A 16,368-nucleotide genomic window follows, 5' to 3' on the forward strand; every position below is an offset into this window, starting at 1 on the left:
TAGAAACAAAACCATAATTTTAAAAGTGTTTTTATAGCATATGAAGTAAATATGTAAATGAGTTTACCTCGATTTACGAAAAAATATTTTTAAAAAGCACTTTTATGCTCATCTAAACACCCCCTAAACGAAAAAAGTGATGAGCCCAACGCCACAGGGCCCTGGCACTGGTAAAATATGCAAAAACGAAAATGCACTCTTAGATATGTGGTTTTCGATGTTCCCAAAGACACAATTGTGAATGAGCCATGCGCAACTTTGGACGAGTCTAATAAAATCTTTGGTTTTAATATGAAGATGACAGCAGTGCGTTTATTGTAATCGAAACACTATTTTTAACTACTTATTCTAGTTTTAACGAGTTGTACTTCACGAATCCTTAACTAGATCCTGTATATTTTCAAATCCTTTTGCCAAGAAGTAAAATTTGTGTCAAATCGTGTTAAGAACAGGGCACCAGAAAATGCCAAGATTGCGTGAAGAATATGAAGGTTAGAGTCCCACATCGGAGAGGAGAGAGGCGAGGGGGAGGAAGAGAGAGTATAAAACAAAAGGAAGGTGCACAATTGCAACATACTTACCTGGACGGGGTCAATGGGTGATCATGAAGGCCCATGGCCTAGGCCTGTGACCTCCATTGCACTACGGAGGGGCGCATGCCTAAGGTCTACCTAATAGGTGGAGCCTACGTCATAATTTGTGGCAGTGGGGGCCTGCGTTCGCGCGGCCCCTTCCCAATTCGAAACCCAGAATATGATTTAAAGAGGCCATCGACAACGGTAGGTCTGTTATTGGGCTTATCTATTGGGGGTACCTTAGTGAGGGCCATTTACTACTTTGTGAATCATTTTGGGCCTGCTTGTGGCTGACTCAGTAGTGGACCCAGATGATGTAGGTCTGTGTTTATGCCGCTCTTTTTTACAGCCCAGAGATGTTCTCATTTCGAATTTTTCCAGATAAAAAATCATTTTTCAATTTTCAAATATACTATCTTCCCATTTCCCGCATGTTTAGTTAAATACGTAGAACATAACGACTCAGTTGCAAGTTAATTACATCACCTATTTTATTTTTGGCCTGAGCATATATACATCACTGGATTTAATTACATTATGTTGGTCATTTTCACTATATTTTTATAAAATTTACAGAAGTAGATCACAAAAAATCCGCGAAGCTCCCCACTTCCCTATATATTTTGCGGTTTCATTGGCATGTTATTATACGTTTTTAAATTAAAAAGGTAAGGAATTAATTTATATACATAGGTCATGCTCCCTAAATTTTGCTTCCAGTCTTGACATGCCTGCTTGGCTAATTTATGTAGATTTTCATTAATGCACATCATGTTTGTTTCAATCGTGCAAGGTTAGCCGGAAGCTTCCAAGTTCCAAATTAGGCATTCTCCAAATGAAAACATAAGAGAATTTTCCTTGCTTTTCTTTGGGCAGCAAATATAGAATTTTCCTTTTGCATTTATTTAATAATGAAGATCAATTTCCATCGATTTCAGCAATGTTTAAGAATTGGAAATTTATTTTTTCAAGCCTCAAGAAATTTGTCAGTAAAATTTCAATAATATCCATCTCCTTAATTTCTGAACAAAAATCGCCCATATATATTCCGAGCATATTTTCTGTAGAAGATAATAATTAGAAAGCTCATAAGAAAATCATCAACCACAAATTAGTTTCCAAAACCTGATCATCCATACCCTTCAATTTACTATAACTATGCATAAGATGAACCGAACTGACGATATTTATTGCCACATATATTTTATTTCATAAATCTTCAGACATAAGAAACCATGGAAAAGGTTTCCTACAAGCTAGCTCTCCTGCTTGCCCTTCTTGCTGCAACTGCGTGTCTTGGTAATGTCATATCACTCGCTTAGTTTCTCTTTTATATATGGTTAATATGATCTTTTAACTTACTAAAATTTTATCTCATTTTAATTTTGACTCCTCAAATTTGACACAAGTGATTTTAATCTTGAAATTTGCACGTAAGGATTTTTGGCCCCTAATACAATGTTTTTGGTTTGCCTAATACCACTCGGACGAAAGATGGTACGAAACCAAGTGTGTTTATGTATAGTTATGATTTAATAAATTTAATTTAATTATTTTTGGGGAAATGAATGGGCAGGGCTTTCGACAGGAGAAGGAAATAATAATAATAATAATAATAATAATGGAGAAGGCATTGGTGGAGTTTTAGCAGAGAAATGCACAGGGGCTGGCGATTGCGGGACATTTAATACCGTGTCAATTGCCTTGTACTAATGTTGCGTGCAGAGGTGGCAAGTGTGTTTGTACTTGCACCCAAACCAAAATATAATTAATTGCAACTTCATCATCTATTTCAAGTGTTATTGCCAATCTATTTGTGCCTGCCTTGGCACCTAAATAAAACTACCAGTTCAATCCAATAAAATCTTTGCTTCTCTCTCTCTATATATATACAATTTTTTTTTGGTAAGTGTGTGTATGTATGATTGTTAATTTGTGAGACTTGGATTTGAATCATGTTTTGACTCATTTTAATGTTAAATAACTTTGTTTACACCAAGTAATCGTTACTAGTCTCAATGATGTAATAACCTTCATTTTTTCCGGATTTAAGGCTATGTTTGGATTTATTAGAATTATAGAAATGACATACATGCCACTGTCTTTGGTCCTAATTACAAGAGTTAGTTGACTAATTTGAGGAGATTAAGAAAATAAGTTAAGTTAGTTATTTGTAATAACTATGTGTTATCTTTCCTAAGATATCTTTACTAATCAAGTATATTGGCTAAAACCATTATTGTTAGAATGACTACTTTGAAAAAAAATGTATAAATATGAGAAACAAAGTGGATTAGGATCTTATATTTAAGATCAAAATAAAAATAAAATAAAATCTTATATTAAAAACCGGAAGTAATATCATATGAATGCCGTCCGCACAAGGTAGTGAAGTGCCCTCGTGGCAAGCCCTGTCACAGTGAATGAACGCATTCACCCACGTTAAGATTTCAAAAACTAATTACTATTATTTCCGATCCTCAATACAAAATCTCATTTGACTTTTATTTTTTATTTATTTATTTATTTATTTTAAGATAATTCTTATAATAATAGTTCTAGTCAATACACGTGATTAATAAGGACACTTTAAGAAAAACAATACCTGTTTATTATAAATAACTAACTTAAATAATTTCGAGCTAGTTGACTAATTTGAGGATATTAAAAAATTAGTTAAGTGGGTTGTTTATAATAAATAGGTGGTCTCTCCAAAAATATCTTTGCTAATCATGTGTATTAGCTAGAATTACTATTTAATAATACCTTTAACATCTGCAACTGCTACAAGAATTACTTTGAGAAATAATAAATAAATATAATAGATAAAGTAGATTAGAATTTTATATTTATAACCAAATTGAATATCAAACTACCTCTTATATTATAGATCGAATGTAATATAATGTAGTATTAATATTCCTTTAACATGTCATTAAAGCTATGTTTTGGTCTTCATGCATACGCATGCAATCACCGAATCACGAGTTCAATCAACTCGCTGGTTCTGAGTTGTTCACAGAACATTCATTGGTGTCTTCTTATTTCTTGTCAGTTAATTTTAAAAAGATCAATATGAAATTTACATATGTGTGAATTTTGTCGCCAAAAAATAATTGGAATTTAATTAAGAATTGGTTTATTTGGTTTTCACTCGCTAATGACTTGTGTAATAATTAGTCCCCGTCAGATAACGAAGCCAACGAAAATAAATTATAATAAGCGCAGCAAAATATAAATCCTATCCTTCATCCCAATGGCAAATTGGCAATCGTTTTAACCATTGATGCTTAAACTGTTAACACGTCAAAATACTACATATTATTACTAAAATTAATTCCTCAGATAATGAGAGGATTTTGATATTACCTTGATCTTTAATACGAGAGTTAATTAACTAATTTAAATATATTAAAGAAGTTTACTAAGTTAGCTATTTATATTCTCTAAAATACTCTTGCCAATCATGAGCATTAGTCAGACCCACCATTTGATTAAACATTTAACATGTATAGTTATTATAAGAATTATTTTGAGAAAAAAGAATAAATATGAGAAATAAAATGAATCAGAATCTTATATTTAAGACAAATTAAAAGTCAAACTACTTCTTAACATTCTTAACGTCGTATCACATGTGATGCATATTTTTCCAATTCATTTTTTTATCAATAATAATCTCATCACATCGCATTTCATGAACTGAAACTTGTACACCAATATATTCAAATGAGTAAGTAGTGATATCTCTTGCGATACTCTGCAAATGAATATATAATGTTTGGAAGAAACTAAAGCGAATGTAATAACCGCCACAGAAATAAAAGAACATACACAGTTTAAATTACTTTTCTTAGCTAATATATATAATTTTCAGCTAGTGCAAAGCAGGAGAAATGCCCAGATGAGACGGATCTATTAGCTAGGAAGGAATTAAAGTTTCTGCAATTTTCCGCCAGTCCCACATCGGGAAATGTGAAGTGGGAGAGCGGAAGAGAGGGTATAAAATGAAGGGAACGGGCAATGTTACAACATACTTACCTGGACGGGGTCGATGGGTGATCATGAAGGCCCATGGCCTAGGCGTGTGACTTCCATTGCACTCCGGAGGGGCGCACGCCTAAGGTCTACCTAATAGGTGGAGCCTACGTCATAATTTGTGGTAGTGGGGGCCTGCGTTCGCGCGGCCCCTGCCCATTACAAAACTCAATGATTTTTTTCTGTTGGCACATTCAAATTTTTTGGGCCATCTTTTGTACGAGATTTTCAGCCCAAAGCGTGTCGGTCTGAGCTTGCGCTACACGTACGTTGTGGGCGGGGGAGGGTTTCTCATTTCGAATTTTTCCAGGTAATTCAAGAAGTTTAATGTACTTGGGGATAAAAATGAGAAAAATAAAAATATTATTTTGGATTTATATAAAATAACATTAAAAAAATCTGTTTATACAAATTAATTACTAATAATCTCTCAGAGATGTGTTGAGCACCTTTTTAGATTTCGCAAATTGTAAAAGCATTTTCCAATATTCAGTTATTCTGTTTCCATTTTCCAGCATGTTTAGTAGTCACTTACTTCAAATTTCTACATTACGTACTTACGTAGAACGTGATGACTTAGTGGCAACTTAATTACGCGCATCACTGATTCTGTTTATGTCTGAACATACATCACTGAATTTAATTGCATCATTTTGGTCATTTTTTTTCACGGTATTTTACAGAGTTTATAAAAAAAGATGGCTAAAAATCCAAGTATTTCCGCCCTTTCCTATTCTATGCCCATTTTTTTCCCCTCCTGATCAGATCCAATTTATTACTATGTTTTGCTATTAAAATTTATTTCTTTAAGGGTCAAGATTTGCAATTAAAATTTCAATAATATACATCTCCTTGATTTCTTAACAAACATTGGCATTAAGTATTTGAATGAATGTTCCGAAAATGTTTTCTCTACAAGATAACGATTAAGGAAGTTCAGATTAGAAATCATGAATCAAAAATCATTTTCCATAACCCTGGGCCAAAACATTTATTATCCATGCCTTTGAATTGAGTATAAATGTGAGTAAGACGAGCCGAACAGATCATACCGAAGGAAGCAGAGCCAGTAGTTCTGTTGGCACATACATCTCTTTTGTTTCTAATTCTGAGAAATAAGGAATCATGGAAAATACTTCTTACAAGCTAGCTCTCATGCTTGCCCTTCTTGCTGCATCTGCGTGTCTTGGTAAATATCATATCGCTCTCTTATATTACATCAAGTTCCTTATATATATATATTGCTAATTTAATGAGTTTATTTTTTTTTTTTGGGGAAAAATGAATGGTCAGGGGTTTCGAGAGTAGAAGGAAATAGTAAGAAGAATGGAGAAGGCATTGGTGGAATTTTAGCACAGAAGTGCAGCGTGTTTGGGGATTGCATCCATTTAGTGTGCCAAGAGCCTTGTATTCAAGTTGCGTGCTGGAATGGCGAGTGTGTTTGCACCTGTGGCCCTGCTGACCACCCCAAATTTCACCTCTCTTAATTTACTCTTTCTGCCTCCTGCCTTCTAATTAATAATTAACTGGCACCTAAATAAAGTACCATTTCTATCAAATAAAATCTTTGCTTCCTATTATTATCTCTCTCTCTCTATATAATTTGCATTTGCGAGACATTTTTAACCGTGCTTCCACTCATTTTCATGTTAGATAGATGACATTGTTTAACACAGTGATTATTACTGGCGTCAGTCATGTTATAATCTTCATTTTTTCCGATTTCCCAAGTTATAAAATCATGTTTTTACACAACCTAAAATTTATAGATTATTTGTACTGCTGGTAGATGAAAGCTACGTTTAGATTGGGCAAAAAAATAAGAGGAAAATAGCAGAGAACGAATACTAGCACGACACAGTCATACCTCACACGTGATTAGGACAACTTGATATGATAGATATCATCTTGTACACACACACACATAAAGCTAAGACATTCTGAATCGAAAAGCAAGAAGAAGCAAAACTTTCCAAGATTAATTTTCTTCACATCACCACAATTTTGCTACTTCCTTCAGGGTAGATTTCCTGGTTCTGCTTGTTGGTACGCATAACTGTCCCCGATCTCATTCCGTTCTGCTATATAGCACTCTCACTGTGAATGAATTCGCCCTCATTAACTCCAAACCTTTCTATATTATTGATTTGCCGTTAAAATGTCATTACAACCATGTTTTGGGTTGATGTGTACATATATTTAATTACGCGTTCCCCGAACTCGCCGGTTCTAATGGGTTGTTCACACAGGAACAGGATTCGTGTCTTTTCATTTCCTGCCAGTCATTTTAAGAAGATAAATATGAAATTTGCATGTATGTAGAATTCTTCACTAAAAAATAAGTGAAATATTATGATAATTCAAATGCAACTCATGAATTAAGTGGAAAAGATTTGGATTTGGTTTTCGCTCGCTAGTGACTTGAGAATTTTGCCCCTACCAGATGATGAAGCTAACGAAAATAAACCATAATAAACGCAACAAATAGTAATCCTATCCTTCATCCCAGCGGCAATCATTTTAACCTTTGATGCTTAAACTGTTAATATGTCAAAATACTACTGATTCCTCCAGTAGCAAGCAGGGGTACATAATTAGATGATGTTTGATATCACATATGATGCAATTCTTTTAAAACTTTCAATACATTTTTTTTCCCAATTATTAGGTATGCAATAATCTCACATTTCACGAACTGAAATTTGCTCTGCAATTTATTAAACTGTAAAAGTAGGGATATCTCTTGCCATACTTTCCAGAAGAATGGCGCGCAGTGTGAGCTGAAGGAATATGCCAATGTTTGGAAGAAAATAGAAGCACAAGTAATAACCAACACAAAAATAAAAGAACATGTACAGTTTTCACTACCTCCCTTAGCTTTATAAATGCCAATTTATTTTTATATTTGAGAAAGTGATAGTTAAATTCATGCAATTTTCGGCTAGTGCAACACCCTGTCCGCTAGCAAAGCAGGAGAAAATGACCGGATGCTAGGGATAGATTAACTAAGAGGGTGTTTGAACATTTGAACAAAATGCTTCTAAAAAATATTTTTCTGTAAATCAAAACAAACTTTTCACATATTAATTCATATAATATAAAATTACTTTTAAACTCATCATGTGTTTCCATCCAAGTACCTTTAGGTGCAGGAAGGAAGTCAGGCTGAATATATTGCATTACCGTAGTGAGAGTCCCACATTGGAAAGATGGAAAGCAGGAGAGAGGAAGAGAGAGTATAAAAGGAAGGGAAGGGGCACAATTGCAACATACTTACCTGGACGGGGTCAATGGGTGATCATGAAGGCCCATGGCCTAGGCCTGTGACCTCCATTGCACTACGGAGGGGCGCATGCCTAAGGTCTACCTAATTGGTGGAGCCTACGTCATAATTTGTGGCAGTGGGGGCCTGCGTTCGCGCGGCCCCTTCCCGATACAAAGTTCAATTATTGCTTGCGGGTACATTGGTCCATTTGAGGATGTTTCGGATCGGAAGTTTGCTTAAATGAGCTGGGTTTGTTTGTTTGTATTTTTTTCGTACTTTGTGCCCAACGTAACCCTTTGCGCCGTCCTTTTTGCTGCAGCTCGCAGATGTTCTCATTTCCATCTTTCCACATAACTTTAGAAGTTGGAGGCTGACCCAAGGTAATTCATTTATAATAATAATAATTATTTTCTATAAAAGTCGTGTACTTTCAAACAAAAAAATATTTTAACATAAGTATTTAATGTTGTCCTATATATTTTATGCATTTTATATTATTTCATAAAAACTAATTTTTACGTAATTTTTGATATATTAAGATTAAATCAAAACTCCCAGATTTTGAGATTGAATAATCTTGAACTATTCCCATGAAAAATATTAAATTACGTGCAAATCATTTTATTTTTAATTTTATTATTTTTTTGTTCTCCTTGTGATTATGACTTTCAAGTATCATTTTATCCAGTAACGAAATCTAGAATATGATGAATGGGGGCCAAATTGCAAACAAAACATCCAGTGAATAATATAATATTTACGTAGTTTTTTTGTGCCAGCAATATTTACGTAGTTTCTGAATTATTAAAATCTAATGCATCAATCAATTACACAAAAAATATAATTCATTAAATACCATGATTTATTTTCTAAGTAAGAAAATATTACCGAATCCAAATCTTTGTCCATAATTCACTTGCTACCATGTATTTAAGACGAAGCTCAAGTGAACAAGAAGCGCAAACAATTCTCTTGACACATATCTTCACAAATTCTCAGAACAAAGAAATTATGGCAAAAATTTCTTTCACATCAGCTCTCTTTCTTGTTCTCCTTGCCACATCTGCATTTTCCGGTGAATGTCATTTTCTTTTGGAGATGATAAACATGTTATATATGGATTTTGACCACCGTTTGTGGCTGAGCTTGTGTATAATATAAATTGTTATTAATTTTACATTTCATATTGATTGATATATTGATATGGATATTGTTGTTATATATTCTTTCAGTTTTAAATATAATACCCATTTTATAAAATAAGTCTTATATTTAGAACCGGATGCAGTTTTTTTTTCTGTTGGTTGTCAGTTAATCATGTAATATATCATATATTTTAAAAAACAAAACTGATGCTTGTATACTTCACAAGATTTGAAATAATTTGGGCAATTCACGGCTTCTTGTGAACATTGTGACTCTCTATATGTTTCCACATTTTAAATTTGATCATAGTTTGATGGCTACAATTAAACTTGATTAAACTTCACTAAAAGATACCAACAATTTACTGGCATGACATAATTTTATCTAAAATAAATGTGCGGGCTGAGACGGGCACTTGCCCACGCGAAAGGGAAAAATTCTATATGATACCCCTAGTAAAATCACTTCTAACGCCTCAATTTCTCAGCAAGAAAGTTTCACTCGTGCCTTAAAAAATTTATATTTTTTGCCATTTAAAAATTATCATCTCAAAATATGTGTATAATTTTCTCTTACATGAATTGTAAAAAAAAATTGGTAAAATTTATAAAGTATAATAATGATATATCTTGAATTTTTTTTTACTATTTCATAAAAGAAGATCATTTTTTTACTTCTTTGGCGATATTTTAAATTTGTCATAAAATAGACAGAGAAAAAAACTTCTTTGAGTGTTTATATTGAAAATTGGGAAATGACAAATAAAGACCCTTTGAATCACTAAAATTACACATAGGTCACTTGAAGAAGTAAAATTACCATGAAGGACCCAATCTCATATTGCAAATATGAAATCTTGACGAAATGTTTGAAATGTTTCTTAGTCAAGTTGTGATTTGATCTACTGAAATTGTTATTCGTTAAAGTAAGCTTGTTATTTCCCATAGTCAACTTATCATTTGGCATACCTTCAATCAAGTTGTAATTTGGTCTATTAAATTTGTCATTCGCTAAATGAATTTGTCATTTGGTTGAGGGACATTTCAAACATTTTATCAAGATTTCATATTTACAATATGAGATTGGATCCTTTATGGTAATTTTGCTTATTCAGGTGATCTCGATGTAATTTTGATAATCCAGGGTCTTTATTTGTGATTTTTTCTTAAAAATGTGATGAAAAAGAATTTCACCGGTACCATAACAAAGAAATAATTAAATTTATACAGTAAAAATAAAAGAGTACAAATTCTAATAGTTGATACTTATTTTAACCCTTTTACTATATATATATATATATATATATTGCTTACATTAAGCTAGTTTTATTCTTTTACATTGTTGCATGTGTGTTTTTTTTTTCAAAAAAAATATTTATATTAGGTGTGAATTGTGCTCCCCAGTAACTAATATCTTTTCGGTTCTAAATATAAAACTTATTTTATAATGTAAAATTAGTTTTGTACTACAAAATGAATCTTATATTTAGAACCGAAAGAGTAATACCATTGTGTGCAGCAATTTCACAACGTACTCAGATAGCGATTGTAGTCCGCCGGTGAGCGTATGTGACAATGGGAAGGCTGTGTGTTTGGATAGAATGTGCGTTTGTCTTGGAAATAACTCTCACCGTTTTGGGCAGAAGGCCACAACTACATCGGGGGAAAAAAAAAAAAACCTCTAAATCTAATTAATCCCAACTTAATTCCCTACCACGTAACAATGTTCTACAGAACCTTGAACTGCGTGATAAATAATAATTGGTGTTTAAACTTTGATCCCAATTAATATTTTAGCTTGATATTACTACCTTCGGTCCTAATTATAAAAGCTAGTTGACTAATTTAAGGAGATTAAGAAAATAAATTATGTTAGTTCTTTGTAATAAATATGTGTTATTTTTTCTAAAATATCTTTGTTAATCAAGTTTATTGGTTAGAATTACCATTATTAGATGGACTATCTTAAAAAAATGCATCAATATAAGAAATAAAATGGATTGGGGTTTTATAATTAGGAGTAAAATAAAAGCAAACGAGACTTATATTAAGACTTTACTTGATATTACTACCTTCGGTTCTAATTATAAAAGCTAGTTGGCTAATTTGAGGAGATTAAGAAAATAAATTATGTTAATTCTTTGTAATAAATATGTATTATTTTTTCTAAAATATCTTTGTTAATCAAGTTAATTGGTTAGAATTACCATTATTAGATGGACTATCTTAAAAAAATACATCAATATAAGAAATAAAATGGATTGGGGTTTTATAATTAGGAGTAAAATAAAAGGCAAACGAGACTTATATTAAGGACCAAAGGTAGTATATTGTTTTAGATCATTTCACACGTTTTCCAAATTTCTCCCACATCCCTTCAATTTTTATTTTTTATTTTTGCCAACGGGAAGGAAAATTTCATTATATGAAAAGAAATACAACCACTAACGCAGACTTTGAAAGACCAGAGACTGAACTAAAGACCAATAACATATAACTAGCAAAAGGACGACAAATATAGACTCAAACCAATAAGGCCAAAAGAAACCTACATCTTGAAGGATGAAGGTGAATAGGTCAGCTTTTATTCTGCCATGATCAAAAGAAAAAATATAGAACAAGCTTTGTTGAGCAGCAGAGGGTGATTGTTCAAAGACAAGCTCTAAAGAGCTCACTTTTTTTAGTGCCAAGGTTGCGAAACCAAATACAGCACCAAATATTCCTCCAAAAACAGAGAGGTAAAAAAACATCTTGAGATCGCGAACAACCTCAAGAGACGCACTGATCTTGGTAAAATACAGCCAATACCAACCTTCATTAACGATAGCAAACCACAAAGAAACGAAAAAACATAAACCAAAAGACTCCCACAAGCACAAAACAAGAAGAAAAGTGTACTCCTAATAACTAACAGGGGCAACCAAGACTCCATAAACTCTGCCGAAGGTCCCCCCAACCCTAGCAGAACCAGACAAAATCCCTCATGCAGCAAAGGGGTTGGAGGCCAACTACCAAGATTCATGAAAAGAGAAGCCAAGGAACTTTCCAGAACCACGGAGCTCCCTAAAAAACCTTCCTTTAATCCCATCTGTCCACCCAGGTGAACAAACTTCAACGCTCTAGCCAATCGACTTGAGATCTCAGTTGCCATAAGCTTTGCGTACAAACTTCCAGTACCATTGAATCGATCCACGATCACCATCCTCCTTTTGCCCCCACAAAACTTTAGGGATGAGCAAGCGAAACCCCCAAGTTGCCATCAGAAACCTCCACTATGGAGAGAAAATGAAGCCGCGGCTTCAACAAGCCTAGGAAAGGGAAGGATAGGGAGGACGGAGTCACTTTCTAGATCCCTTCAAATCTCTTGGTAGTCATTGAAATTTTGAAAACTTGTATATAATATTCCTAGTGAGATTTGTAAAATTCCTTGCCATGTCTTGAAAGTATTCTGACAATTCTCAGGTACTCAAGCTTCTGAAATGAAAGGTCAACCTCCATACTACCTTCCCTTAAGTACTAACCAACAAACATGCATCGACGTGTACTTATTATATTCGTAACAACAAGAAGCAGCCTTATTTGTGTATTCATTGATTTCTTGAAACAGATTATGCCTACAGATGGCTCATATAAAAGGAAATATGATCCTTTCCATTCCGCATAACACACCAAATAATTAAATATGGTTGAAATAAAATAGACAAAGAAAACTTATTTCATCAACAAGTGTCAGTCATAATAGAAGAGACTTTGTGTTGATCATATAAGCACAAAGTCTAGAGTTTAAGTTTGTGTAAATGTAAAAATGCTTTTGAGAAGCTATACCTAATTGGGCCCAACAATTCTATAAGAGGAAATTCATTTCATCTTAATTCACTGAAATTGTACTGCGATTTTTAAACTGTAAAAGAAGCGATATCTCTTGCGACACTTTCCAAGGGAATGGCGGCGTGAGCTGAAGGAATATGCCAGTGTCTGGGAAAAAAATAGAAGCACAAGTAAGCAATTTGCAGCTAGTGCAACACTGCGTCCGCTCACAAACAGGAGAAAATGACCAGATGATAGGATGGATTAACTAGGAAGGGAAGGGAGCCGGCGGATAGATAATATATCCCTCCCTCTCTCTCTCTACACACACACACATTCATCGACGTGGTGAGAGTCCCACATTGGAAAGATTGGAAGTGAGAGGGAGGGAGAGATAGTATAAATGGAAGGAAAGGGGCACAGTTGCAACATACTTACCTGGACGGGGTCAATGGGCGATCATCAAGGCCCATGGCCTAGGCGTGTGACCTCCATTGCACTTCGGAGGGGTGCAAGCCTAAGGTCTACCTAAGTGGTGGAGCCTACGTCATAATTTGTGGCAGTGGGGGCCTGCGTTTCGCGCGGCCCCTTCTCAATGCGAAGCCCCATTTTTTTTCCTTCTTGGAAGTTCACTCAAATATTGGTATTGTAAAATCGATTTAAGTATTTTGGGTTTACTCTTGCCCCCTAATCGGTGGCACAAATCATCCGTGCACGTTGTCCTTTTCCTAAGATGTTCTCATTTGTAATGTTTCCAGATGGATCTAGAAGTTGAAGGCCGGCCCAAAATAATTCTTTTGTACGACCAAAAAAAAATTCATTTAGAAATAAGCGAGAATAATGTTATAAATTTCATTATAAAACTAGTGAACATGAGAATAACATGATAAGATCCAAAGAAAACTTTTAAGAGAGGATAAATAGGGAGCCTTGTTTCTCATTTGCATTGAGTAATATATATGACAAGTATTAGGGACGGGTCTAAATACCAACGCATCAGTTACATCGTATCCATACCAACATAATGACGTGCATTTCTCAAAATCAAATATTCATTGTCCGTCTATTTTTTGTTGCAATTTGGCTCCGTTCATCATATCCTTGATTTCTTCAATGGATAGAGTGATGCATGGAAGTCATAATTAGATTCCTTGAATTTTAGGAGATCAGGAACATCCAGTGAATATGATAACATTTACGTAGTTTCCGAATTATTAAAAAAATCTAATGCATCGATCATTCACAACAACAACAAAATCCAATTCATTAAATACTATGATTTATCTCTTCAATTAGAAAATATTACCAATACCAAATCCAAATCTTTATCCATAATTCACTTGTATTTAAGAGATGAGCTCTAGTGAACAAGAAGACCAAACAATTCTCTTGACGTGGTGTCTTCACAAATTCTCAGATCAGAACAGAGAAATCATGGGAACATTTTCTTTCACATCAACTCTCTTTCTTGTTCTTCTTGCCACATCTGCCTTTTGCGGTAAATACCAATTTCCCTTGTAAATGCTAAACGCATATTATTATATAAATTGTGAGCATCGTTTGTGACTTAGCAGGTTGTGTATAATACAAACTGTTCTGAACTTTTCATTTTATATTGAATGATATATTCATAGAAATATTGAACCTGTTTGTTTACCTATTTTGAAAACAGTTTTTTGTTTTTAAAAACAACAGCATAAAAAATCTTGTTTGGCAAGTTATTTTTAGTCTACTGTTTTTAAAAATGAAAAATAAAAAATTTGTTTTGAAAAACTAAAAACAGAAGACAATTTTTTAATTTTTTGTTCTGAACTTCCTAATTTCTTGTTTCAAAAAATGGGGCACGGCCTTTCTTCTTGATCGAACACTTTTCTTTGCTTGACGGCTTGAAGATTCATCCTTCAGTGTTCATGGCCCGTTCTCTAGTCTCAGTGCTCGCCATCTCCTCACTTCATTGATGTCCCCAGCACCCTCGTATCCTTACTCCTCTTTCCCTCATTGCTGCTTCCTCACTCCCCCAACATTTCTAGTCCCCAATCTCTCCTTCCTCCCTTTTCAATCCTCAATTGGTGAGGCCTCAATCTATACTCTCTCTCCCTTTGACTGATTAATTTAGCTGATTTTTCAACTGAAATTTAATTTGTACCATTTAGTGGGTCTTCGTGTATACAATTTAGTGGGCAAGGGCAGCGGCTTTGGTGGTTCCATTTGATAGAACTACGAAGTTATGCAAAAAAGAGAGGCTTTCTTTACTTTGAGTTCAATTCAGGTATGGTACCATGCTTCTTCCGAAACGTTGAAAACTTCCTTTAACGTTGCTCTCCTCTGTCTTGGTCCTTTTATGAATGATAGTTCGATGTGCCCTGTTGTTTTATCTAATTAGTATATTATTCATTTCGTTAAAATGTTGTACTTAGAGATTAAACTTGAATGTCGCTTTTTATTACTTGCTCAGGTGGGGCTTGGACATGAAGGAGCTCATCTTCATGGGAGAGAGTTTTGAAATTGGCTCTTGAAAATGATGGATTTATTCATAGTTGACTGGTATATATGTATGCGAATAGTGGGCTCTTGAGTGAAGCGAGGAGAGTGTTTGATGGTCTCTTTGAATTTGATGTTATAATTTGGAACTCATTGATCATAGGTCTTTCTAAATGCAGGGAAATTGAAGAGGCCAAGAACCTGTTTGATGAAATGCTTACAAGAGCTCCTGTCACATGGAATTCTATGATTAGCGGGTCTGTAAGAAACAGGAAACTAATGGAGACATTATTAGAGCTTTTTCACAGGATGCAGGAAGAAGGGGTTGAGCCTCGTGAGTTTATAATGGTAAGCTTGTTGAATGCTTGTGCTCATGGGCTTACTTCAACAAGGGAAATGGATTCATGATTGTATAAGAATGACTTTGAGTTTAACGTTAATGTTTTGACAGCAATAATTGACATATATTGCTAATGTGGATCTATTGAAAATGCTCTCTCCAAATGTTTGAGGAGTGTCCTAGGAAAGGGTTATCATGTTGGCAGGAGCTCCATTATTATAGGGCTAGCCATGAATGGTCTTGAAAGAGAAGCAGTTGAGTTCTTCTTTGAACTTGAATCTTCCTCAAGTTTAAAGCCAGATTACGTAAGTTCCGTCGGTGTGTTTGACAACTTGTAAACATCTAGGCAAAGTTGATAAAGCTAGGGACTATTTAATGATGGATAAATATACGATCTACTAACAATTTACCAGTACTATGACACAATTTATGTGCTTTTATTTTTAGCTGTAGAATGATTGTGCAGGCATTTCAATTGGGCAAGAATTTCCATGCTTCCTTTTTTTGTCCACAAGGTACATGTATCCTCTTATGAAACATAATCATGTTCGAAACATTGTCAAACATTAAATGTATTCACATTTTTTAGGGGAGAAGAATGTCTCCACTAACTTCTCTTTTCACTTAATTTCTCCATCATTAGATTAACTTCTAGTGGCTGAGATTTAAAATTGGGTAAAAATATTATTATAATATTAAATATAATAAAAATTTATG

The 16,368-nt window shown here is 34.1% G+C and overlaps 1 protein-coding gene, 1 long non-coding RNA gene and 4 other non-coding genes across 6 annotated transcripts; all 6 read left to right on the forward strand.

Annotated features, from left to right (window-relative positions):
* The first annotated feature begins 573 nt into the window (after positions 1-573).
* On the forward strand, positions 574-734 carry LOC114723445 (U1 spliceosomal RNA). The gene has a single exon (XR_003738247.1). It is a non-coding gene; the product is annotated as a U1 spliceosomal RNA (small nuclear RNA).
* A 3,874-nt stretch (positions 735-4,608) lies between these two features.
* LOC114723446 (U1 spliceosomal RNA) lies at positions 4,609-4,769 on the forward strand. Its single transcript, XR_003738248.1, has one exon. It is a non-coding gene; the product is annotated as a U1 spliceosomal RNA (small nuclear RNA).
* A 951-nt stretch (positions 4,770-5,720) lies between these two features.
* Positions 5,721-6,193, forward strand: LOC114723434 (uncharacterized). The gene is made up of 2 exons (XR_003738244.1): positions 5,721-5,802; positions 5,907-6,193. It is a non-coding gene; the product is annotated as an uncharacterized LOC114723434 (long non-coding RNA).
* Positions 6,194-7,882: 1,689 nt separating this feature from the next.
* Positions 7,883-8,043, forward strand: LOC114723444 (U1 spliceosomal RNA). The gene has a single exon (XR_003738246.1). It is a non-coding gene; the product is annotated as a U1 spliceosomal RNA (small nuclear RNA).
* Positions 8,044-12,988: 4,945 nt separating this feature from the next.
* On the forward strand, positions 12,989-16,029 carry LOC114723441 (pentatricopeptide repeat-containing protein At3g26630, chloroplastic-like). The gene is made up of 4 exons (XM_028909628.1): positions 12,989-13,021; positions 14,757-14,899; positions 14,984-15,099; positions 15,475-16,029. Exons 1-4 carry the CDS (start codon positions 12,989-12,991, stop codon positions 15,717-15,719), a joined length of 537 nt encoding a protein of 178 aa, XP_028765461.1. The 3' UTR covers positions 15,720-16,029.
* LOC114723443 (U1 spliceosomal RNA) lies at positions 13,261-13,422 on the forward strand. Its single transcript, XR_003738245.1, has one exon. It is a non-coding gene; the product is annotated as a U1 spliceosomal RNA (small nuclear RNA).
* Positions 16,030-16,368: the final 339 nt, after the last annotated feature.

Source organism: Neltuma alba, unplaced genomic scaffold (genome assembly GCF_004799145.2).
Source record: "Neltuma alba isolate B1F8T4 unplaced genomic scaffold, ASM479914v2 tig00012139_pilon, whole genome shotgun sequence".
Taxonomy (NCBI): domain Eukaryota; kingdom Viridiplantae; phylum Streptophyta; class Magnoliopsida; order Fabales; family Fabaceae; genus Neltuma; species Neltuma alba.

Bases quoted from the DNA above. Each gene is read 5' to 3' on its own strand.
- LOC114723441 (XM_028909628.1), top strand. From the start codon at position 12,989: ATGCCAGTGTCTGGGAAAAAAATAGAAGCACAA. The intron at 13,022-14,756 runs GTAAGCAATTTG...CCCGTTCTCTAG, and splicing joins GGAAAAAAATAGAAGCACAA to TCTCAGTGCTCGCCATCTCC. The intron at 15,100-15,474 runs GTATGGTACCAT...CATTGATCATAG, and splicing joins TTACTTTGAGTTCAATTCAG to GTCTTTCTAAATGCAGGGAA.